This window comes from Hyperoodon ampullatus (genome assembly GCF_949752795.1).
Source record: "Hyperoodon ampullatus genome assembly, chromosome: 11".
In the NCBI taxonomy this organism is placed as follows: domain Eukaryota; kingdom Metazoa; phylum Chordata; class Mammalia; order Artiodactyla; family Ziphiidae; genus Hyperoodon; species Hyperoodon ampullatus.
The window spans coordinates 94,688,942-94,715,213 of record NC_136924.1 but is presented as its reverse complement, the minus strand read 5'-3'; the positions used below and the strand labels follow the sequence as shown (position 1 = coordinate 94,715,213).

The window sequence follows — 26,272 nt, the reverse complement described above, 5'->3', positions numbered from 1 at the left end:
GGGGCGGGGCTTCGTGACATCACAGGACCAACGCGCCACCGTGTTGTTTTTGTGCTCCCGAGTCTCGGGAAAAGCCTCCAGGATTTCTTTACCTGGCCCTCCCGTGCTTCTGGATCGGGGGCCCCGAGACCCCTTCTGAAAGCTCTGCAGAGCCGCATTGCGACGGGGGCTGGCCTTTCTGAGGCGGGTCTGAGGCACATTGCGATTTGTTCCGAGGGAATCAAGACGGGAGAGACGCCTTCGTCGGCGAGGGAGGCAGGCCCCGTCCGGGGATCTTAGAAACCCTGCGGTCCATCATGAAGTTCCAGTATAAGGAGGACCATCCCTTTGAGTATCGGAAAAAGGAAGGAGAAAAGATCCGGAAGAAATATCCGGACCGGGTCCCTGTGAGTGTGGAAGGGGAGGGGGGAATGAGGGGTGGGGCGGCGGAGTCGTGATGGCTGCCAGAGGCACAGAAAGGTGGTCCCTAAAAGTACTTAACCTGGACGCCCGTCACTGTGGAGAGAGCCAGTGGAAGGAACGTTCGCACTGCGGACCCTTTAAAACCCGTATCCCCAGGGCCCGTCCCCATCTTTGGAGGTGACCGCAGTTTTAGAGCGGAGCCTACGTTTGAGTGACTCAGCAGTATTCAGAGGCTGTGTGAGCTGGGATGTACTCAAAATGTGGCCCTTTTTGTGCGAGAATGATTAGGTTGGGACTACCCATTTGCTGCCTTTAAGACTGCCTGGAAATTGTTCTGGGAATAACAGATGCGGTGGATTTGCTCCCATCAGTTTTCTCCTTAGGTGGGTCTCCGTTCATCAAGTTGACTTTGGCCCTTATAGCCTTGGGTTTGGGAGGGAAATGTTCGGAAGCCAGTGGATCCTTTATTTTTGTCTCTTGAGGGTTAGGGAGCGGGCGTGGGGGGATGGGGGGCGCTCCAAGACAGGCCTGGCCCAGAAAACAAGGTCACGTTCTCCGCGCAGCAGCCGGGTTGCCTCATCATTCCTGGCTCCGGGGCGTGTGGGGCTGCAGCCAGCCTTCCTCCGGTATTTATTCTGAACGCATTGTACCTGGACACAATAAGGAAGGACTGAGACCTTTTTTCTCTCGGGTTTTTGGACTCTGGCGTACGTAATGTAAAACTAGTGCAGGCAGTGAGGAGGGAAGAAATAGTAAGGTATCTTGCTGCATCCGGGCGCTTTCCCCCTCTCCCCCTCCCCCGCCTCCTGCCTGGTTTTTCTCTGCTGTGGGCTACGCAGCCGGATGGGAAGGCAGAAGTGTTTAAAGTGTGGTGGAGGGAACAGTCGCTGAGCTTTGGCGATGGGGGACTAGAGACCCTAAGATTGTGCTCTTTATCTTCGGGCAGGGACATTCGGATAAATATTACAGATAATTTGCAGGTAAATGAATTGCCATTATCTGATGGTGAGAGGTACTCTTGAATTCCTTTCCAAACGTCGTCTAACTTTGATGTTCTTACAGCTGCCAGAAGCGACGTGGGCCGTATAAACCTCTTGCAGTCCTTTTCCTATAAGGGTAGAGGAGATATTAGGGCTGTTCCATTCCCCAGGAATTACATACAAAAGGGTTTTCAGCTCAAAAGGAGAGCTAGCCCTATTACCCACTGACGGATTCGTGACAAATTGCCTTCTTGGTCTGTGGACCTTGCATGACTGCTTTAACAGTTTCCCCCAAATCTTGGTGATACCCATTCCTACTCTCTTATAGTAATATTTGAAAGTGACAACTAACTTTGATTGATACCTTACCATGTACCTGGGAGTATTCTCAGTGCCCTGTCTATATTCATTCACTTAGTTCTCACACCGTTATAATCCCATTCTACAGACGCAAGATCTGGGGCACAGAGAACTGAAGTAACTTCCTGAAAGGTCTCACCTGGCTGCCGTGTGGCAGAGCTGGGATTCTGACCCTGGCTGTTGGGCCCTCCGTGTCATATTGTTTCTCAATCTCTAATGCAATTCTGTTCAACAGAATTATTTAAGTGTGCAGTGTGTGCCTCGCACTGTTAGGTATTGGAAATAGAGAAGTCAACTGCTGCTGCCTTCAAGAGTTCACAGATGGTAGTAGGATGCCAGGACGGCATCCCAGTCAGCAAAATGACTACCGTTTATTCAGAACGCTAAGTAGGAGGCTCTGTTCCAGTAAGCACCGCATAAGTCACAAACTCAGAATTGTACCTGTTCCTACAACTAGTTAAAATTCTCATACATTTGCTCAAAACAGTCTTTTCCATTTCAATCATTTACATGCATTCACCCAGAATATTTCAGCTAATCCCCCCTATTTTTGTTCTGCTCATTGTTTGGTGTTAAGTGTTTTACTTCTGTGATAGTTTGTAAGCCATTATGACTCTCACTTAGATCTCATGATTCCTCCAGTTAGGTTTTAACCAGTGGTCAGCCTCCTAGCTGCTCCTTAGGTGCTCAGCCTGTGGCCTTCTTTCTAGTGATGCAAAAGGTTCTCTACCCTCTGAATCCTGAGATTTGGTGCAAGTTCTGGGCAGAACCCTGAATCTTGCTGTGCTCAAGTGTTGTGTTTACGGAGAAGAGGGTTAGACTAAATAATTTCTAAAGCCCTTTCCCCCTAGACCATTGGTGTAATTAAAGCAGTCACGTACCCTTACTGCTTATGTGACTTGAGTGTAGCCTGAGCTCATCTGTAGCTGCCACCCAAAAGAATAGGCGTGCTTGGGCCTTGAGACAGACTTTCATGGGATTTTGAAGTTACCTTTCTAGCTACAGTGTATTGAAAACCTGCAACATAGCAGGAAACTGTTAGGAAGAGATTGCCTATTTTTTGAAATTCATGAGCAGCCCCATGGAGTATTAGTCACATTTCACAGAGGAGAAAAACTGAGACCCAAACAGGCAAAGCATCTAGGCCCAGGGCCCACTGTAAGTGAAGGGTTCCTGGGAACTTGAATATTTTCTGGTAAAGCGAAGGCCTTAATGATTCCTTCTCCCCTCCTTTTCCTCCACATCCAACCCTCTCCTCCCGATGTCACAGTTGCACTTAGCTTTGTCGCTCTCTTTTTCTGCTCCCTTCACGTGGTTTCCATGTCTTGTTAATCCGGGCTGGAGCTGCTACGTCGTCTCAGAGTTCCTGCGTGACACAAGGCAGCCTCCTTCCCTTTGATTTTATGTGCCTGCGGCCTCCTGTCCATCCTCGTTGTTGTGCCATCACTGGTCTCTTCCTGTGCTCTTCCTACTTTTTCTTTTAATTTCTGACTCACATATCACTGCTGCAGTTTTGATTTTTATTTATTTATTTTTTCTTCCGGTTTTACGGAGATATAACTGACATATGGCACTGTATAAGTTTAAAGTGTGCAGCATAATGATTTGACTTACATACCTCATGGAATGATGATCACAGTAAGTTGAGTGAATATCCATAATCTCATACACAAATACAAAATTAAAGAAGTAGAAAAAAATTTTTGTGTGTGTGATGAGAACTCTTAGGATTTACTCTCAAAGTGTAATTGACCTACAACACTATGTTAATTCCTGTTACACAACGTAGTGATTTTTTCTATACATTTCAAAATGATCACCGTGATAAGTCTAGTTAGTTATGGTATGTCACCATATTACTTAGTTATTATTATATTCCTCACACTATACATTTTGTACCTGTGACTCATTTATTTTGCAACTGGATTTATTTTTATTGTTAAGTGTGATCATGTCCTTCTGGTCTTCCAGGTGCAGGATTCTTTTTCTGTGCAAAAATAAGTAGGTTTTTCACTTGTTATTCTCTCTCCTTAAATTTAAAAGCTTCAGATTTCTCCAAATCAATCCTTATGTTTAGATCTTTATAATTTACAAAGCCTCTTCACTTAAAATTTTATGGATTATTCAAGTTCATTGTATCAGTTACATGCCTCTGTAAAAGATGTGTTTGAAAGTTATCGTCTTCCTTTTACTTGTTGGAATGCTGAAGCTCAGAGAGGTTAAGTGACCTGTTGAAGGTCACACAGCTACTAGGGATACTTGTCCAGTGTATATTTCTATTTCTTTAAATTTTCTGTGCTTCCCATATCTTCTGCCTAGAGTGATTATATTTTCTAAACTAAAAATCTAAAGCTGATGGTTTTACAATAGATTTTAAATATTTATTTTTTATTTTTTATTTTATTTTTTATTTTTTTTGCGGTAGGCGGGCCTCTCACTGTTGTGGCCTCTCCCCTTGCAGAGCACAGGCTCCGGACGCGCAGGCTCAGTGGCCATGGCTCACGGGCCTAGCCGCTCTGCGGCATGTGGGATCTTCCCAGACCGGGGCATGAACCCGTGTCCCCTGCATCGGCAGGTGGACTCTCAACCACTGCGCCACCAGGGAAGCCCTAAATATTTTTAAATTAAATTAAATATATCACATATAATATATAAATAGTAAATATATTTGTATAATATTTACATTTAAGTATATTTAAATTAATATTAAAAATTTATTTATAAGATATTTTCTATTTTATAAATCTTCATGTATAAAGAGTCTTTAAATTTTACATATCTTTTTTCTTTTCATTACAGACATATATGATCTTTCTAAAACTTGAAATATTATTGAAATATTTAATGTAGACATTGAAAATCTCTTAAAATCCTAACAGATAATCAGTATTGACTAATGGGTTAGTTATTGTACTGACATCATACTAAAGAATATAAGAACTGTTTTAATACTTAATTTTCTTTTCAGTGAATAGTGTCTTAAATATATTTTTTGCAGTCGTTCTCAAAAATTTTGACAAAGTATAAAATTTGAACCACATTATCTGTACCTTTAATAAGTAGCATTTATAAGAAAGCATAAAACTAATAGGTACTCAGGACCATCTGAGAAAATTCAGACAATCTTCTTGGTGCTTTAACTAAATACCAGAAAGTATATATCCTATAGTATACCTTACAGGTAATTCGTAATTAAAATCAAGGTTTTAAAATCTTTACTTTTCATAACATGCCCTCCTCATCCTCTTGTTATTGCAGTAATAAAACTAGAACATTATTAAGAAAGTCCATTTCCCTATACATTTTGTAAGGGGTAAGGGGGAATAAGAAATGGAAAAGCTTTATTGGCCCTAGACAAACTCACTTCAGATAGGGCGACTGTAGGATGTAGAGGGGAAGATACTACTTTGGATTCTGAAGTTTTTATCCCCACTCTCTACTTCTCCTCCCAGGTGATCGTGGAGAAGGCTCCCAAGGCCAGGGTACCTGATCTGGACAAGAGGAAGTACCTAGTGCCCTCTGACCTCACTGGTAATGCTCCTTCCCTCCCCTGACAACTTCCTCCCATGGGAAAGCATTCCCAGTCCTTCCTGTGTGCATGCGATTGTGGGATTGAGAGGAAGTAGAATTGAAGAGAGTGAGTGGGATTCTCCTGAGAGTTAGGTGATTCAGAATCGGTGATGTCATAGTTCTTTCCCATCACCAATTTCCTTAATCATTTCCCATGATAGTGCTTTGTTTGATTTAGATGCAGCAAAGTACGAAAGCTTGAAAGGAAAGATCCGACGTCCATTATTTAAACCGCTTAAAATTCAGCTTTGTTATTGTGATACCAATTTACTCCAAAAGGAAAACCAGACTAGTTTCTTGGGAGGATCACATTTTAGAGATTCTCAGCTGAATACCTTGTCTCAAGCTACAGATTTTTGTTAATACATCTTGTAGATACTGTTTGGATAGGATATATTCATTCTTCACGTTGATTCTTAATGGAGTAACCACCGCATCAGGAGACACTTGGAAAGATTTTGTAGATGTGTTTGCTCCAGAGTTATTAGGTTTGCATATCAGCCTTCTAGAAATCTTTCAGTGTGCTCAGTGAAGGGTAATGCATCGAACCCCACTTATTGCCCCAACATTGGGATGCCTAATTGTGCTGAGATTACTGCAGTCTATTAGACCGCTTCCCGTCACAAGGTGACGGGAAGGTGGGAGTGTGGGAAGTGTGTTTCTTTCTTCCTTTTTGTTTTTTTCTTCTTCTTTTTGGCTGCACCACGTGGCTTGCAGGATCTTATTTCCCCGACCAGGGATCAAACCCGGGCCCTGGCAGTGAAAGCGCCAGAGTCCTAACCACTGGACTGCCAGGGAATTCCCTGGAAGTGTGTTTCAAATCAAGTTTAGATAGTGATGGGAGTGTTTCAGTCTGGAGACACATTGTATTCCCTCAAAGGTGTCCACAGGCTTTGAGTGGATATGCTAAAATTAGGTCTGAAATTGAGTAAAGTCAGGAAGGGTTGAGGAATTAAACTCCTCAATGGCATGTCAAGAAATATGCAGGCTTCTTTGAGTATCACTTTTTATTTCTAAAGCTGTAGGACGGTATTGGGCTCTGCTCAGGTGATACGTAAGTCTGGTACTTTTGGAAACAGGTGCAGTAGGATATTTTTCTGGATCTTACCATTCTGCTAACCTCTCATTTTCTTCCGCCTTTCCTTCCTTTTCTAAAACCTTCCTTCATCCAGTTGGCCAGTTCTACTTCTTAATCCGGAAGAGGATCCACCTGAGACCCGAAGACGCCTTATTCTTCTTTGTCAACAACACCATCCCTCCCACTAGCGCGACCATGGGCCAGCTGTATGAGGTAATGGTCCTGGTGACAATACTGTGCAGTCTGGCCTTCTCTAGCTTTTGTCCCAGGTGTGTTATCAACATCCCAGGTGTGTTACCAACATACCTGGGAAGTGGGGCAGGAGGCGTTGTCTTTCAGGTTCCTTTCACATGGCCGTGTCAGGCTCTGGGAGATCAGATGCCACTTGTCCCTTAGGGAATGAGCAGCCCACTAGATTCAGTCCCTTTGAATTCTCTTTTTAGTCTTGCCTTGCTATAGTGTTTTAACATTGGATCGTCTTTATTGAAACAGCAGGAAGTGGTTTCTGACTGCACAAATTCCAGATAAAATGAAATTTAAAATTAAGGCAGTCTTTAAATGGATTCATTTGTCTTCACAGATACACTCAGTTGGAGGGAATAACTTGAGTGTTTTTATTTGGTTTAATTGGTAAACTGTCAGAATCTGATGAGAAAACTAGAATAAAGGACTTTATCATGCTGTATCACCTAAGGTTGTTACTGCATTATTATTCCTTAAAGGGTTTCACACAATACTGCCTTCTTTTTGTGTCCCATTAGTGACTTGCACAAACTTTTCTAATACCCTCTCATTTTTATTCCACAGCATACATTCCCTATTAGTTTTTATTCCAGTATATATAGTTACCTTGTATCTATGTTCCCCTTGCCAGAATGAGCCTTTTAGGGGTCATGTTTGTACCCCTGATGTGTATGGCGTTCTCTACGAAGGTTTTTGTGAACTCAGAGTTCCAAGTTGAATCCCAGCCACTTCTGCTGCTTCTTCGATCCTCTTTTCAGTGGGGACTAATGATACCTCCTCTGCCTACCTTACAGAGTTGTGTGAGGCTCTGAATCCGAGGGATAATGAATGTGATTATGTTTTCTAAACCGTCGTCTTACCTCTTCCCCTAGGACAACCACGAGGAAGACTATTTTCTGTACGTGGCCTATAGTGACGAGAGTGTCTACGGGAAGTGAGTGGCGGAAGCCGGCCGATGGGAGCACCCGGACTCGGGGCAGGGGGAGGGGCGTGTGTGGGGCTTGGGGAGAGAAGGGGGAGGGCTCCCCCCGTGGAGGAGATAGAAGGTGAAGACATCTGGAAACACTACACTGCACACACCATCACCATATTTTCACATGCTCAATTGATATTTTTTGCTGCTTTCTCGGCCCAGGGAGAAAGCATGTCAGGACAGAGCTGTTGGATTGGCTTCATAGAAAAATGAGGATGCTCTAGTCTCACAACACTGCTGCGCATTAACTTTTGTGGGATCTCCATAGAAGAATCGCGGGGTGGGCGAGTTGGGGCCAGAGATCGTGGACCACCAGTAACTTTCTGCTCTCCTTCTCTCTGGGCAGAGATTCTGTTTTGGACATTTGCACAAGACATGTAGGGAAAGGGGATGGGAATGTTTTAGGACCACTGGTAGTGGACCATTCCTGGGGACCAAAAGAGACCCATTGTAATTGAAGCATTGTGACCCCTGACCTCTCCTATCTCCACATCTCCTCCCGCATCCCAATTGTCATCTCACAAGCATCACAGTACCCACCCCAGTGGTGGCAGTAGACCTGAGACCCAGACACTTAGATGGAGCTCTCCTTCTGCCGGAAAATAGGGGCCAGGCGTGAGGGATGTCAGGATTGCGAAGATAGTCTCGGTAGCGTTAAACTGGAATTGACAAAGTATTGAGCATCTCTGTCTAACCTGCTTTGCTCTTTGGTGTCCCTTTTCCCCACACCTACCTTGGACTTGAATGAGCCTCAGCCATTTCCAGAGATAGGCTAAAACCACTCGTCTGGCATTTCCCAAGCTTCACTCCATGAATAGGGACAAAGCTGAGTTACGTATGGAAGGGGCAGGTGTGAGGTACGATGGAGTGTCCGCACCTCCCGCTCATCCAGAATTCTTGCTCCCGGGCTGCTGTGCTTCACTCTCACACGCACGGAAATGCCCAGCGAGGGCCAGCTGCTTCCCTCCTTGGGTTTTCACTTACCACAGCTGCTCGATAGAAACACTTGCGAGGGTGACTTTTAGTAGTTCCTGGGGATTCTGTCTGATTCTGATGGCTTTCACTTTAGAGGTTATGATGTGGGTGGGAGTGGGAAGCAGGAGTTGCACTCAGATGGGACATTTCAGTTCATCTCAGACATGACACTTCAGTTCATCTCCGCTAACGCAAAGGGTCCTTCCCGTGGTGGAAACCCGTGTGTCAGTTCTGTGAGCTGCAGGCTCTTGTATCATGAAGTTTCTGCTGTCAGGCCGAGGAAATAAAAGAATTGCATACCTTAAAAACCTGCCGTGAGTTCAGAAATGTTGCTTCTATTTAGTAAGTCTTAGAATGGACGGCGTGTGGACGCCGAGCAGAAAACTTTGAGTAGGGGTGGCTGTCGGCTGGGTGCCCACGCGCGGCCAGACGTGTACCCTGCCCGTCACTGCCCAGGAGTCACCGTCCAAAGGTGAATGGAGGTGGGGCAGCGTGCCCAGGGTGTCGGTGCAACGTGGGTGATTTTCTCCTCCTCAGATGAATGCCTTGTCACCGCTTTACGTGTTCCTCAGAGCTGAAGGTGGAAGACTGCCTGCGTTAGAAGATTGGGGGTGGAGGGGGGGTGCTTGTTAAGATGCAGATGTCTAAGCCTCGCGCAGATTTGGCTGACTCAGCCCCTCAGCGTAGGCAGCTGCATTTTTAACCGGCTCCTCGTGACTGCTGCACGCTGAGGTCGGAGAGGCGTTGCTCTGGTACCTGGTTTTGCTGTAAGTCCTAACCCAACCTGTTCTTTTCACATCTCGGTCAATATGAGGCCACCATCTCCCAAGGCAACAAATGGCGCCTCCTTGAGGCTCCTGGGGTCAGAACAAGCTTGATGCCTTCTGAGCTTAGGAGAGTCTTCATTCAGGAACCGATATGTAGGTAGGCGGTGGGGTGCCAGTTTAGAGACAATGAAAAACAGATTAGTACAAATTCCTTTCTGAAAGAATTTTAATACCCATTTCTAATCTTTAATCTCTTTCAGGGCTATATCCCCAAGTGGTGTCTACCTCTGTAGAGTCTTATGGAAATATAAGAGTCAGCAGAAAAGAAGTAGATGGTCATAAGGGATCCATGGCAGGATTCCACCCACCACCAAACCCAAATCATGCCTGATTGAGAGCTAAGTTAGGACTGAGAGGAAGGGTAGAAGAAGCCCAAGCCCAGCAAAGGCCACATGTAGGAAATACAGAAAGTTCTAAGGAATTTTCATGTTGATATCAAGGCATTGGAAATGGACACCTGTCACTACTGCCAGGTATTGGGGTGTTTCTGATAAAGCCAAATGGAAGCTAATACTGGAATTAAGATAATGAACTTGAAACTAAAGACTTGCCCACACTACCTGGGAATGAGATTGGATAAATGTTTAAAAGAAGAACACATGGCAGATCCCGGTCCTCCGTACGCATTGGAAGCAGTGGTGTGGGAGACTGTAGGCCATTGCCAACCCAAAGAAGGGCCTTGAATTTAGAGGCTGTGCCTCCCCCAGCAGGCCTTTGCTTATTTTGGTCCTACTTATCTCTAGAGTTTCCTGGTAGAAAAAGTTTATCCTTGGATGGGACATTACATACCATATTAGACCAGCCCTCTGACCTAGGTGCATAAAGTTGAAACAACTAAGTTCAGAGACAAAGGCAGGCTGGATATTTCATTGTTCTCAGTTGGATATGATGCTCTTTCCTGTACATCAGTATCTCAGCATCATTTCCCTGTTTCCTGCTGGTCAAGCTTTAAAGCTTCTTAGCACCCTCAGTCCATTGTGAGTCATCTTGAACTAAAAGCAGGTTAGGAAATGCCCTTTCATTAACTGGGTCCCATGTAAGATTGACACCCTGATGCATATTCCTGGGGACCAGTCTTTTTTTTTTTTTTTTTTTTTTTTTTTTTTTGCGGTACGCGGGCCTCTCACTGTTGCGGCATCTCCTGTTGCGGAGCACAGGCTCCGGATGCGCAGGCTCAGCAGCCATGGCTCACGGGCCCAGCCGCTCCGTGGCATGTGGGATCTTCCCGGACCGGGGCACAAACCCGTGTCCCCTGCATCTGCAGGCGGACTCTCAACCACTGCGCCACCAGGGAAGCCCTGGGGACCAGTTTTGAATGATGTGTCACATAAGTCCATTCTTCCCTTGGAGGCCAGTATGACATCAATGGCAGAGTTGAGTGAGTCCTTAACTTTTACTCTATTTTGGTAGAAAGATCTCAGATATAGCTGTAGGATAAGTGTACATCTAGGTTTGCCAAGGACAGTCTAGATTGATGCTTATTGTCCTGATTGGTTTATTAATGGTTCCTTATTGCACTGTCACAAGTCCCCCAGTGGACAAAATGTTATATGGTCATGCTCTTTATACTTAGTATAAAAAGGGAAGCTTACTTCCACCATCCGTCCCAATGCAGCCTGCCCCAGCACAGTGTGGGTAGAGACCAGAAAAAGAAGGCCACTCCTGAATGGCAGATTGTTCTGCTTCATTCTGTTTTTTTCCCCAATGCAGAGTTGTCTTCTTCCTTTAAAGTATTGTATACTTAAAAAAAAAAAAGTTCACAGACCATATTGTGAAATCAGAAGTTAAGATTGCAAAAGAACAAAGCAAATAGTTAAATCGTGAATAGTGGTGATTAGGCAGACAGGTGCACTGCCTTCCACAGCTCCAGGGGGTGCCCTGCCGTGGTGGTGTGAACAGCACTCTCCAGAGCTGGCTGGTGCCCAGACTCTGCCTTGGTGCATTCACCCTTTGGACACAATATTGTCAGTTATTGCAAGTTGCTGTGACTCTGTTGCGTGTATTAAGCACGCAGTTCTATCAATACATCGCATCTGTCAGTAACCACCCAGTATGATAGGTGTGGTATGATTTTGAGATTCTGTATGTGGGCTGGGACGGCACATGTACACTTGCCCGTGGATACAGCCCCAAGTCAACTGCGATAACAAGTCATTTCTGAAAAATAAACTAGTTGATAAACTGATTCCATCCGCTTCTTTTTTACTCGATACAAAACTTGGAATCAACTATTTCTAGCTGTGTTTTCTTTGGGATATATCTTTTACTCTGACAAATTTGACCAAGTTCCAAACATTCATCCTCGTTTTGTTTTTGCTGCATGAAACCACCAGTTATTTTCAGAAACTGGTCCACTTTGTCCTTGAGTGGCTCTGAGTCCAGTTGGTCATTTTACTGCCGCCCGAGTAACTAGTTCCTTCCTATCCCCCCTACTCCTCACCTGCCCCTTTGTTTACCTGGATGTTACAGTGCGGGGCCTGCAGTTTGGTCAGCTCCAGCCTGTGGCGTACTCTCCCGTGGATGACTCAGAGCTACAGAGCTTGTTTTTCTCATGCTTCAAACGGCCCACCGCCCCAAACAAAAAACATTGAGTCCTCATCCCAAAAGCTGTAAGATGTGAAGATGTCAGCCTGTTTCCCCTGTTGTGTTATAGGACCATATATATATATTTTTTTTACTTTTATTCTTACTGTTAAGGGCACTTTAGTACCTTGTAAATACAGACGACCAGGTTATTTTCAAAGTTTGAAGGAACAGGAAGGGATCGCCCCTAGAAGGAGTCAGATGACATCCCCACATGCCACTGTGCAGGTGCGTACATATTTCAACAGTGAGTAACGGACGACCCTAGTCACCCTCTTGGTGCATGTTCCACAGTGTGGACCAATCAGTTTTGACAGTTCTACTTTCAACATAGCAGTGGATTTATTTAAGAGCCTCGTGACTTCTGTTCAGAGGTATTTAGCACCTAAAACTTGCATGAAGTGATCCTGAGCTCTTGGGTTGGTGGAGTAAAACACATCTGTTTTTACACATCTCAGAGGGCTCAACGTTGCCTCACCTCACTCAACCAAAGCTTGGTGATTGCTTTGCTTGATATTCAAAGAAAAGGACAAATAAGCCATGTTTTAGGTGCTAACATTGGCTAACTAACTCCCTACCGCCTTCAAGTGTTGGCTCAGCTGTCATCTCAGGCTACCCAGAGCCCCTCTTTTAATATTTCAACAAACTCCACCCACTCGCAGCTCCCACTCATTCCCTCCCTGATCTACTTTTGTCCTGTTGGCTGAGCACTGATCACCTTCTGACGTTTTCTCAAGTTCATGGCCTGCTCTCACTAGATTGTAAGCTCCACAAAGGCAGAAGCTTTATTTGGTTCAGTGGTTTACACAAACTGGTCAGAACAGTGCCTTGCCTAGAGTTCATGCTCAAAAAATAGTGAAAGCATAGTAGCTTCTGGTAGGATTGAAGGTTTCAGTTCAGGGACTAAGGTAATTAAGAACTAAATAATCCATAAAAGCACAAGTTACAAAAGGGCCATTCAAGGAACTTTGGGAACGCCTTGGAGCTTCCTAGAAAGAAGATTTGGAGGCAGGGCATAGGGCTTGAACCCCAGCTCTGCCACTTATCCAGCTCGGTGACATGGGCCAATTTATTTTTTGTATTAAAGGAAATTCTGAATTTCCTTTGTGTCAGATATAATCATTACATCATAGGTTGTGAATACTAAATCCTTTGCAAATCATTAAATAGCATTCTTGCATATTAGTTTTGTTTAAAACTAAAATGCCAGTGATTTAGGCTAGCTGGCAGGAATAATCTAGGTTTTCATGTTTTTATCCTTTGGTAATAGCACAGGACCTTCATCAGCAAATGCATCATGTGGCGTATGAGTCAGGGAAAATGAAGCAGCATATGTTGAGCAGGGTGTCTCCAAAAACAGTTTTCAGGCTGATGGGAAATACAGCCAAAAGGGCTCTTTTCCTTTTGGTTAATAAACTCTCCTTGAGGATTGATTTCTTGCTGGCAGTAGCTGCTATTTATTTTCAAAGATGGTCTTGCCGTTCCCCTTTTCCACAGCAGCAGGTAAAAAAACCACCTAGATGTGGGACAGGGTAGCTGGAACATTTTTCAACCTTATCAGGTTAGAAGCAATATGAACCTTTTTTTTAAAGCTTATTTTTTGCTAAACAACTATAAAATGTCCAAATATTCCTCATGCTGTACACACGTTAACAAATATAACTCCCGCCCATTGGTTTTTATACCACCCAAGCCCAAGGAACTGTATGAAGCACTGCGTCTGGAGGGGATGCCCTAGGCTGGGGTGTCCTGTAGCTCGATGTGAGTGCAGCGCCCAGAAGCACTTTCTCCTGCCTGTGGTCCCAGCAGGCTGGTCCTGGAATGACAAATTAGGTGTCTTTTTTGTTTGCCTTTTTTGTCAATTTTATTACCCCTAAATGACATATCCCTTGAGGACCCATACTTCTTAAGTACCCACAAGTGTGCCAGGAGGCAAATTCAAGGAGAATGGGTGGGAGAGAACAAACCTTTATCAGCCAGTTATTAAGTATAAATCACTGTGCAAGATGCTCAATGTTTTCTCCCTTGATCTTGGAAAATAAACTCTGAGGTGACTATTTTAATTCAATTTGCTAAATAGGAGGAAGGTAACTTTTCCAAGATCAAATAGCTAACTTTGAGCTAGATTCAAACCCAGGACTGACTGATCACAAACCTCACGTGCGGGTCTTCCCCATGGTCAAAGCAGGTTAGGGCCTTTCAGTGATTCCACGTGCAGTTTTGATCAGATTAAAGGCTGAAGCTATGAAGTGTTTCCGTTTCTCTTTGTGATGGTGCCCTGTCCTGATTTGCTTGTGCTTGCTGATTACAAATATACCAAGTACTTTTACACTCCAGGCCCTCTCCTTGTGTGTCGCTCTCTATATCTGGAATCCCCTCCCCTGTCCTGCCTGTCTACTGAACTCTCTCCAGAAGTAGCCCCAGTGTGCGGATTATACAAGGACAAGTATCATGAAACTAAAATAACAGTGGCTTACACAGGACATTTGCTCCGTTCTTGTGTAAAAATGTCCAGGTCTGGCCTGATGGCTCCGCCTCCTGAGGCTACTGTTGCCCTCTCTGTTCCATATCAGTTGGGTGTAATCCTCAGCCTGAAAGTCAGAGGCAACATCTGTTCCCTGTAATCCGATGGAGGACGAGAGCCAGAAGAGGACAGCACACAGCCCCGCTCTCTCCGAAGGGAATCTCCCTGAAGGTGCTAAGGACAGCGCCACTGATTTCTACTGGCCAGAACTGAGTAAGCCGGCCACTCCTACTGCAAATGCAGCTGGGGAAATCTAGTCTGTGTCTTAGGTGGCCATCCTCCTGGCTCAAAACTTTATTACTTTGGGGTTTCCCTGGTGGCGCAGTGGTTGAGAGTCCGCCTGCCGATGCAGGGGACATGGGTTCATGTCCCGGTCCGGGAAGATCCCACATGCCACGGAGCAGCTGGGCCCGTGAGCCATGGCCACTGAGCCTGCACGTCCGGAGCCTGTGCTCCGCAACGGGAGAGGCCACAACAGTGAGAGGCCCACATACCGCAAATAAATAAATAAATAAAATTGTAACAGGGCGTTAGCCATCCTTGAAGAGCTCTATGGTTACTCTTCTCTCTAGGCCAGACCTCACAGTGAGACCTGCAGTCACTGAATTGGGAAAGGTAAATGCAATGGGGGGTAATTGCACCCTGAGGTGTCAGGGGCCAAGTGGCAGCATTTGACCACCAAAAGCAAGGTGGGTGTGGTTACCATAATGGACAGTAGGATCAAAGAGGCAATCAGAATAGTCTGGCTCATGCAGATGTATGGCATTGGATTATTGATTATGGTGTTCCCAGAGGTAAAATATATAAGAAGCCTATTAAATTCTTACTTGGTGACGTATTCAGTTTGGGCTTCTATAGCAGAATACCATATAATGAGTGGCTTAGAAATAACAGAAATTTATTTCTTACAATTTTGGAGGCTGGGAAGTCCAAGATCAAGATGGACTGACAGATTTGGTATCTGGCAAGATCCTCCTTCCTGATCTATAGACTACAGTCTTCTTTTTGTGTCCTTACATTGTGTAAGGAATAAGGAAGCTTTTTGTAGACTCTTTTGTAAGGGCATTAATCTTATTCATGAAGGTTTTACCCTCATGACCTAATCACCTCTTAAAGGACCCACTTTCTAATACCATGACAATGTGGGTTAGGATTTCAACATACAAATTTTGGGATGACGCAAACATGATCTACAGCATGCTGCCACAGGCCCACAAAATATAACATTCCACTGACTTCTAGCTTTCATAGTTATTCACTGGATAATCCACTAACAATCTTACCAAGGATCCTTTGTACATGGCTAGTTACCATTCTTTTGATGTTTTCAAGATTCTCTCTTTGTCTTTTGACAGTTTGTATGCCTCAGTATGGCTCTCTTTGGGTTCATCTTACTTGAGATTTTTGGATTTATAGATTCATGTGTTTCATCAAATTTAGAAGTTTTTGACCATTATTTCTTCAAATAATCTCTGCCCCTTTCTCTCTTCAGTCTGTGACACCCATAATGTATATGTTGGTATTCTTGACAGTATACTATAAGTTCCTTCAGCTCTGTTCATTTTTCTTCCTATTTTTTTCTTTCTGGTCCACAGATTCAATAATTTTAAAGATCGTGGCTTCAAGTTAGCTGATTCTTTTTTCTGTCTAATCTTTTGAAATCATGCATTAAATTTTCTATTCAATTATTGTATTGTTCAGCTCTATATTTCTGTTTGGTTCTTTTATGAAATTTTCTATTTATATTTTTGAAATTCTCATTTTGTTCATATATAATTTTCCTGTTTTCCTTTAATTTTTTTGTCTGAGTTTTTCTTTAGCTCCATGAGCATATTTACTACAGTTGCTTTAAAGGTTTGTTTACATAGATTAATATCTGTGCTTCATGGACAGTTTCTGCAGATTCATTTTGTCTTTTGAGTGAGCTCTATTTTCCTGTTTCTTTGTATGACTTGTGATTGGTTGTTGTTGAAAATTGGGCATTTGGTAAAACAGCTGTCTTTCCCAGTATTTGCAAATTGGCTCTGTGTCAGAGCAATTCTATATTTATTAGTTTTGAACTTTGAGTCTTGGGATTAGCCTGAGATGAAGCCTTAAGGTCTTCTCAGGCCTTTTTGAACTTGCATCTTGCCTGGGTCTCTGTGTAGATTTTTTATTCCCTCATATATATGGTTGCTGTTGAATGTCTTTACTTCCCAAAGAATCACACCTAGCTTCTCCTCAGAGCCTTAGATGATCTGTTGTGTGCCTCCCCCTTTTATCTCTTACTCCAGGTGCATGTGGATCTGTAGTGTCCTTCAGCTTTTACCTGCAGTGTCTGCCATATTTGTTACTATTACCAACATGGAACATAACTACTCTTTCCCAAGATAATGGCCTTTTGGAAGCAGAGCATATTCTGTCCAGTAAATTTGGGGTGAGATACACCTTCTTTTGAAGGAACAATGATCGGGCATTAGCCTAAATAGAATAGTCAGTAATAAGATGATCATGGGAATTATATCTGGGGACTATAAAATCCTGGTACAGAAAATCTATTGAAAATAGAAATTAAGATAATAAATATGTTTGGAGCCTCAGCTTTAAAATGGTTTGAAGAATCAGCTACCATCAGTTCCACAGGAGGATAATAAACTAGTTCTTATAGAAACATATATTAAAGGGAGGAAATAGAGTAAAAAAGATGTTGTAAATTTATTTTAGGGCTTTACTTGAGACTGAAAGAAATGCGAAGCAAGATTACATGAAGATGAGGCTCCTTAGTGTGGCTTCCTCATACAAAACCACATGGCTATTTTTCTAGAAGAAATGGTTGAGAAAAATACATTATGGGTTATGAAACTATATATACATCTGAGATAAATGAATCTGTAAGAACTATGAAGAAGTCAAGGGAACCTAAGTAGTTTTTAAGAAAAGGACCAATTGACAGAGGTAAATAAAATTACCCTGCAAGTGAAAGTAATTGATAGGAAAAGGAGAATACTGTGACTTGAAGGCTTTTGAGCTTGCTTCCATTTTTGAGATTAGATTTATTCATTCTCATACTCCAATGTCCACCCTCAATACTTTTTGGGCCCCTCAATACCCAGAAAGTATCCAAGAGATAAGGCTGAAGTTCTTGCTTGAACTCCTGCTGCCCTCAGAATGATTGTCTTTGTCTAAGAGTGATTCTGATATGAATCCTTCTACTTCAGTGATTTCATGGAGTATTATCAATTAATTAAGAATTATTAAGGGACTTCACTGGTAGTTCAGTGGTTAAGACTTCACCTTCCAATGCAGGGGGTGCGGGCCATCCCTGGTCGGGGAGATAAGATCCCACATGCCTCGTGGCCAAAAACCCAAAACATAAAACAGAAGCAATATTGTAACAAATTCAATGAAGACTTTAAAAATGGGGACTTCCCTGGTGGTGCAGTGGTTAGGAATCCACCTGTCAATGCAGGGGACACAGGTTCGTGCCCTGGTCCAGGAAGATCCCACATGCCGCGGAGCAGCTGAACCCATGCATCACAATTACTGAGCCTACGTGCTACAACTACTGAAGCCCGTGCGCCTAGAGCCCATGCTCTGAAACAAAGAGAAGCCACCGCAAGAAGCCTGCGTACCGCAATGAAGAGTAGCCCCCGCTCACCGCAACTAGAGAAAGCCCACGTGCAGCAATGAAGACTGAACACAGCTAAAAATAAAATTAATTAATTAATTTTTAAAAAGACTTTAAAAATGGTCCACATCAAAAAAATCTTTTAAAAAAATTATTATCCCATTAAATTATTATAATTCTATTAATTGAGATAATTCATTATCTTCATACTTACTTAATATTTTGTTATTATTTTAATGATTATTCTGAAATTTTCAACATGCATTTTTGACTTTGTAATGTCCAAGATAAATAGTTGCTTTACCTCTTCTTGTATATTTTAATAGCCTTAGATTCTTTTAACTCCACTTATGCCCCTTTTAATCTAATTGCAACACTTACAGTGTAGTTGAAACTTATGCAATTTTAAACCACAGACACTAATATTATGGTTTTATATAATCACTATTCCTTTAGATTTACACCTGCATTTACCTGTTTCATTGCACTTTATCCTGAATCTTAGCCGTTCCATTTGGGATTATTTTCTTACATCCAAAGAACATTATGAGATATTATATGGTATATCCTTTGTGCAGACCTAAGGTAATGATTTTTTTCTCTACCTATCTTAAATTATCTTTATTTCACCTATGGAATATAATTATATCCTCATATGATTCTCATATAATTATCTTTCCTCTGGGGATAGAGTTTTAGTATGACAATTGTCTTTCAGTAATTATATGGCTTCTATGTTTTCTTTTTCTTTTTATAGATTAGCTGTCAATTACTTCTTTATTATTTTATATTTTTTCTTCTTTTTGGCCATGCCATGCGGCATGTAGGATCTTAGTTCCCTGACCAGGGATTGAAACCATGCCCCCTGCACTGGGAACTCAGAGTCTTAACCACTGGACCACCAGGGAAGTCCCAGCAATTTCTTCTTTAAAAGTAAATTCTGTATTTTACTGCCTCTCTTTCAGCTTTCACTTATCTTTGGTTTTCAGCAATTAAACATGATATACATCTTTGTTTTTATTTTGTTCACCCTACTGGTGTTCCTAATACTTTGTCAATATGTAGTTTGATGTCTTCTATCAGTTTTGGAACATTCACAGATATTATCTATCTCACTATGAGTTATGGGTAAACTGATTTACGAAAGCAGATTTTGAGGTAATAGATCATTAGGAGACATTGTCTTAGCAAATACACTACTTTGCATATACATTTTTATTTGCTTTTCCTGAAAGAGTTCACCGATGATCTGTATATACAAGTTTAATTTGAAGCATGATATGTAGATGAGATGGGAACAGCTGGGAAAGACTTTCAGATATTCTTGCTGAAAATTATTCAGAGTGGAGGCCAGCCTTAGCAAGGAAGAACGTTGTAATTATGAGGTGTGTCTTCCATGAGCACCATATGGAAATTGTCAGGATATATGCCATCAATTTATCATCACTGATATGGATTGAAGTCTTTATTAAATGCAATAACAGAACTTGAATGCAATAAAAAAAGAAATAATATACAGTCACGTAGTAGAAGAGAAGTAAAATTAAAGGAGACCTATGTTGTTTAAGCTTACTGGAGTCTACTCAGGTGAAAACCATCACTTCTATTAATCTCTTTTTTCCATATTCCAGAGAATAATTAGTATAAAATACTCACTCTCTGTGAAGAGCTATTATAATATTTCATTCTTGAAAGTTATTTTTCTCATTTGTTCCTCTCTGAAAGATATACCGGGGGCGTGGGGGGATGTAAATCTGTAGCCCTGACTATTTCTAAGGAAGCAATATTCTTACAACTTGATTTGATATGATTTGTTATTCTGAGATCAGCATAGCATAATAGTTATATGAATGATCTCTAAAGTAAAACTATTTGACTTAAATCATGTTTCTAATTCTTACTAGCTATACAATTTTGGAAAATTTTCTCATTCTCTCTGTGGCTCAGTTCCTTTATTAATAAGACAATCACAATAATAGTACTGTTTTGTAGGAATTATTGGGGCAGTACATGATACACTGAAGTAGTATCGGGAATATTAGAAGCAATCAATAAATGTTAGGTATTTTTTAAGTGCCAATTGTGACTAAATGCTCTTCAGTTTGCATGTTCTATGTGGTTTCCTCCCATTTATTTACCAAGGTCTGAGATTTTAATATATTAGCATTTACTTCTATATGCAAATACATTTGCATTTACAAATCACATAACCATTTAAGCTCATATTTTGGGTTTGATTAAGAGATCTCCAATTATTATAATATGTTGAGTTTAGCATGCTTGAATGAACACAGGATGTTAAAATGTCTCTATAATTATCTTCTGTATAAGAAAATGTAGGAAGGAATATCATGCCATACATTTCCAATTCTTCCTTGTTATTTGTCTTGATAAGACTGGAGCTCAGTACTTCAGAACAATTTCCTTGCTGCCAGGACTTTATTTTCAGTGAAATAAAATATCAGTTTTCTTCAGAGAAGGACCTTGACAACAAAAAGTACATCCATGAGGATAACTTTGTCACCCGGGTTAGCTCTGTGTATTATAATTTTTGTATTATTGTTTTCAATTATCCTTCTTAACTTCAAGAGAAGTCCATGATATATAAGAATTTTTCTGATAAGTTCACCACAGTTACTAACTCTGATCTTATATTTATTAATTGTATACATACATCTAAATTTAAAGAGCTTACAGTGATATCAAGGTTCTCATTGCAATCTAATACATACCTCTGTTTTATATTATTTTGCAAGGTGAAGTCTCATTTTCATGGTTGGTTTCCCATGTATTCAGAAGTTCTTCTAGACAATAAACTGAAATTTATAAAATTTACAAAAGAAAATACATTTTAAGACATCACTTTTAAACACTTGAGAATGCAAATAAAATAGAAAAAATTTTAAATGTAAGTACAATTTATCCATTCACTTTTTATTATTAACTGCAGAATAAATTGGAAATTACCACTTGTAAATAACTGACATTAAAGTATAAAAGTTTTTACTTATGACAGATATTTATGAGGTAATTACTGGTGCTTTAATCATTGCAAGTTTCCACATCTGATTGATGCTATTCTAAGCAGTTAATATACCCAGACAGTCAGGACATAATGACCAAACCTATCTTTGAAGCAAATGCCTTTGACATAACACACATCCACTCAGTCACAAAGTAGTATTTATTCTATCACTACAATGCTTCATATATCTATTTCTTTCTTCACAGTTCCATAACTTTTCCCTATTCAGATTTTCATTACTTTTATGTGGAACTTTTATAATATTCTACAAACTCTCTTCACTAGTTCTCACTTTCCACTATTTTTCTCAAAGTGCCTCTGGAATTAATACCCCCATTGCACAGCTTTACTAATATTACCCTTTCAATATCATGAGACTATCAATTAGTTATATGTTAAATTCAAGCTCATTAAAATAAAAAAATTATAAAATTGTGCCATTTTCTTAACAGCTGTATTTCTAACTATTTTCAAATATGAAACCTTTAACCCACATCATGATGTATTTTGTTTTGTTTTGGAGACTCTGGCACTCCAGGTGACAAAACTTGAATTTGAAATAAATAAAGTGAATGGAATGTTAATAGCTCAAATTTATTTTATTTAGTCTGAATGGTCTATGGTTACTTCTAAGATATTTTGGAGACTTCACATAAATTGTAAAGAAAATCTTTCTGCATCCTTATTTTTTAAAGATCTGATCCCAGTCCAACTACAAAGTCATATAACTTGTTGTTGGACATAAAGTGCAATCAGTCAAGTGAAGACCCATATGACCAAGACTTTAACTTCTCTGGACCATATTATCCCAGCTTGAGTCCCAAATGCATTGCTGGACTCATAAGAATAAATGTACTAGAAGGGAGGATCAAGATGGCAGAGTAAGAGATCATGGACCTCACCTCTCCCAACAAACACATCAATAATACATCTACATGTGGAATAATTCTCATGGAAAACTAACTGGAAACTGGCAGAAGTACTCCTATACAACCAAGACTCTAAGAATGATACACATATAATTGGGTAGGACTGGAAAAAAAAAAATGATCAGAACCTGTATCCCTGGGAGGGGACTAAGAGGAAAAGGGAGATTTCATGGGTGGACACTCACCCTGGGATGTGAGAGGGTTGAACCACAGCCTGAGCGGCCCAGTCCTGGGCTCCTACATGGAAGAGACCAGCCCCCTTGGCTGTTTGGAGAAGCTCTGGGGCAGAAGGCCTGGAGAAGCCTAGACTACACTCGTGTGGAGGGCCTGGATGCTGCTTACCACCAGACAGGTGGAAAGAGGTCTTCCCTAGCAGCTGCTACCTCACTGTGCTTCCAAATCCAAGCCAAATGAATGCCCTGGCCCCACTCACTCCATGTCACAGCTTGACACTGGATCTAGGGCATCCAGAACCTGGGAAAGGCTTGATGAAGGGACACAGAGGCAACCCAAGGCCCAGTGTGTGGTCCAGGTGGGGCAACAGTGGACAAACTGCACCCCAGAAGCAACCCAGACATCTGACAGCAACATAGCTGTTTGAATTCCCACAACCCACAGTCCCCAGTCCCAGCCAAGAAAACACTCTGTCCCCACCTACTCCATGTCACAACCTAGCACTAGATCTGGGATGACCACAACAGGGTAAAAGATATAACTTTGGGCTGTGTCTGAGAGGGGCCACAGATGCCTACACAGGCAGCATATCAGACTTCTGTAATTGCACAAGCCTCACTTAGTTCAGCATTCCCCTCATTTGGGGCAAATTCCCCAGGGTAGGGAGAAGAAAAAACACACAAAGGAAACAGAGCCAGCTCAAGCCTCACCCTCACAACGTCTGCTCTAGCAACTTGGAAACAGACCCTGCCCCAACAGGGCAACTATGGCCACTGATCAGAGAGGAAGTCCCACCTCACACCCTGAGCAGGCTTTAGCTCCTCCATCACCACCACACCCCCTGCCAAGGTGATAGTGGCCAGCACACCCTGAAGAAGATGACTGGCATCCACATCAACCCAGGCTTCCCACCAAAGGCATCATACACATACAGTCTACATAGGGGTGCTCCCACATAAGAACACCCCTTCAAGAACGCACTAGGTAACTGTTTCACCTAAACTCATAAAGACAGAGAAAGTTATGTAAAGTGAAAAGGCAAAGGAAATACTCTCAATTGAAAGAGTAAGAGAAAACCCCTGAAAATTAAATAATGAAATGGAGAAAATCAGTCTACCAGACAATGAACTCAAAACGTTAGTAATAAAAATTCTAACTGAATTAGGGAAGAGAACTGATCATAAACCATTTTAACAAGAAACTCAAAACTATAAAGAAGACCCAATCAAAATTAGATAATTCAATTTCTCAGATAAAAAGCACTCTAGAAGCAATGAATAGCAGACTAAATGACAGAAGAATGCATAAGTGATTTGGAATTTAAAATAATGGAAATCACCCAATTAGAAGAGCAGACAGAAAGACAAATTAAAAAGAAAAAAGCAACATGCAAGATCTGTGGGATAATATAAAGTGTGCCAACTACACATAATAAGGGTTCCAGAAAGAGAAGAGAGAGAAAAGGGAATCAAAGATGTATTTGAAGAAAGTATGGCTGAAAATTTCCCAAACGTAAGGAAGGAAACAGAGATCAAGATACAGGAAGCACAGACAGTCCCAAATCAGATGAAACCAAACAGACCTACACCAAGACACGTCACAATTAAAATGGTGAAATTTAAAGGTAAAGCAAGAGACAAAAAAGAGTCAGTTACAAGAGAACCTCCATGAGACTATCAGCTGATTTCTCTGCAGAAACTTTGCAGGCCAGAAGGGAATGGCATGACATATTCAAAGTTCTGAAAGGGAAGACCCTGCAACCTAGGCTACTATATCCAGCCAGATTATCATTTAGAAGAGAAAGAGAGATAAAGAATATCTTAGACAAGCAAAAACTAAAAGAATTCAGCAATACTAAACCTACCCTAAAAGAAATGTTAAACGGTCTTGTCGAAATGAAAAAAAAAAGTAACAGTCTATATTAAAGAGAAAATCCCAATAGGAAAGGCAAATATATAGTAAGGATTGAAGATCACTCAAGCCAGGATGTAGATTAAAAAACAAAACAAAACAAAACAACTAAATATATATATACCATGGATACACACATTCATATGATTTTATGATCAGGCCGTTTTCTCTTATTTTGATATATTTATTTTATACCAGTACTACAATGTTAAATTACCTTTAGCTTTGTAGACTATTTTGGTACCTGGAAAGGCTAAATTGCTACCTCTCTTTTTAAATATATTTCAATATGTATTTTGTTAATCTTATAATTTTTTACTTCTGTGTCTAAATTATAATTAACATACTTATCATGAAAATACACATGTATTGGAATCACATAAATCTTAGATGAATCTAGAATAGTATAATCATCTACACAGGATTAGTCTTCCCATCAAGATACATTTAATATATATTCAATTCATTAAATGTCCTTCTTTATGTCTTTTAATAAAGTATTACAATCTCTTTCATATAAGCCATGTACATTACTAGGTGTATTAATTTATTTAATAAAAATGTTCACTAAGTACCTCTAATGTGACAACATAGTTTTCAAAAGCAAAGGTTAAAATGTAGAGCAAATACATACATAGGTTCTTTCTAACTAAGCTAACATGCTAGTGGGAGAGACAGACATTAAATACATAACCACACAAATAACTACACAAGTGAGATGGTGAAAGATGCTACAAATGAGTTGTACATAAGATATTGTAATAGAGAAATTTGGCCTAATTATAAGAGAATAGTGTTAAATGATTACTCTAGGATTTAGTTACCTAGAAGAAAAGTAGAAGAAAGGATGCTTTAGGTAAAAAACAAAATAGTCTATGTATATGCTTTGTAGCAAGAAGAATTACAGATAAAGTTATAAATCATAATCAATCTACCCAGAGAAGTCCTGATTTATGCTTGTTGTCCCAGAGTAATTATTGACATCATCTACTCTCATTCTTAAAATTATCCTTGCTTTTATGATGTTACATGGTTAAGTCTAACCATGAGTCATTCAGTGAACTAAAAGACAACTGTGACTGGAGCCTAGAGAGCGAAAAAGTATGTAATGCTAGCTGGTGTAGAGAGCCATGGACCAAGTAAGGAATGACCTTATAAACCATGTTAAGGATTTTAAAATTTATACTGAATTTAAAGTATTAATAAGCTAAGTATGGTGAGTTTATAAAATTTATATTTTGAAGAGGTTACTCTGGAAATTGAATGGAAGAGGTCAAGAGTGGATTGTAGTTAGATAACTAGGAGGCTTATAGCATAGACTGAGAGAGAGAGAGAGAGAGAGAGAGAGAGAGAAAGGGACAGAGAGAAAGAATTGTCCTAGATTAGATGGGTAGCAATGCAACTGTAGAGAAGTGTACTAATTCACTAAATAATCAGTGAAATAATCAGTGGAATAATCAGTGGCAGTTAGATAGCACAGAGGATTCCTAGGTTCATCTCACTAGACATCAGGGGCCAAGAGAGACAACAGTATTAAAGTATCTGCTTTTTTTTTCTTGATGCTGGTAAGGATCAGGGCTGGGAAGACAGTCTATTTAAAAATATTGTGGGAGAGGTGTTTTTCAAGATATCAAAGAAGAAATGTCAAGTGAGAGGCTCAAAATGTGGACCTGGATATTAGACGTTAGCTCTAGATTGTATATAATGAAAGTCTGTTAACTTTGTATTGAGCTTCATTATTGAAGTGTTCTTATTATGACTGCTTCTTTTCAGTAGATTTTCTTGGTATATCTGGGTAACAAAGCACATCATCGACATACAATTTCAGTAATTAATTTAAAATATTTGTATCTAAAACGGTTTTCCTGCATTACTGATTTCTTTGCCTTGACAGCCAAAGGAATAATAGCAATTATATCAGTCGTCTTTGTCTTCATGATTCTGTTGAAAATGTTTCTAATTTTTTTTACAATGAAACATAATATATGGTGAAAGTTCTTATAAATACCCTTAATCAAGTTCAATGTTTCCTTCTACTTGTAGTTATTTCCTTTCTCTTCTATATTGACAAATCTCTTGGTAAATGTACAAATCCATCCCTGACTTTAACC

The 26,272-nt window shown here is 40.8% G+C and overlaps 2 protein-coding genes across 2 annotated transcripts in view; both read left to right on the top strand.

Moving 5' to 3' along the window:
- Window positions 1–296: 296 nt before the first annotated feature.
- On the top strand, window positions 297–7,601 carry GABARAPL1 (GABA type A receptor associated protein like 1; the record flags this gene model as incomplete). The annotated part of the gene is made up of 4 exons (XM_079716041.1): window positions 297–386; window positions 5,195–5,273; window positions 6,485–6,603; window positions 7,506–7,601. The coding sequence occupies 4 exons, from the start codon at window positions 297–299 to the stop codon at window positions 7,569–7,571; spliced, it is 354 nt and encodes a 117-aa protein (XP_079572167.1). The 3' UTR covers window positions 7,572–7,601.
- Window positions 7,602–14,619: 7,018 nt separating this feature from the next.
- KLRD1 (killer cell lectin like receptor D1) overlaps window positions 14,620–26,272 on the top strand; it is a gene marked incomplete at both ends in the record, with an annotated part of 65,297 nt that continues 53,644 nt past the window's right edge. The window contains 2 exons of the mRNA XM_079714984.1: window positions 14,620–14,728; window positions 16,789–16,931. Of these exons, the coding sequence (XP_079571110.1) occupies window positions 14,620–14,728; window positions 16,789–16,931 (252 nt within the window). The remainder of the gene's footprint in view (window positions 14,729–16,788; window positions 16,932–26,272) is intronic.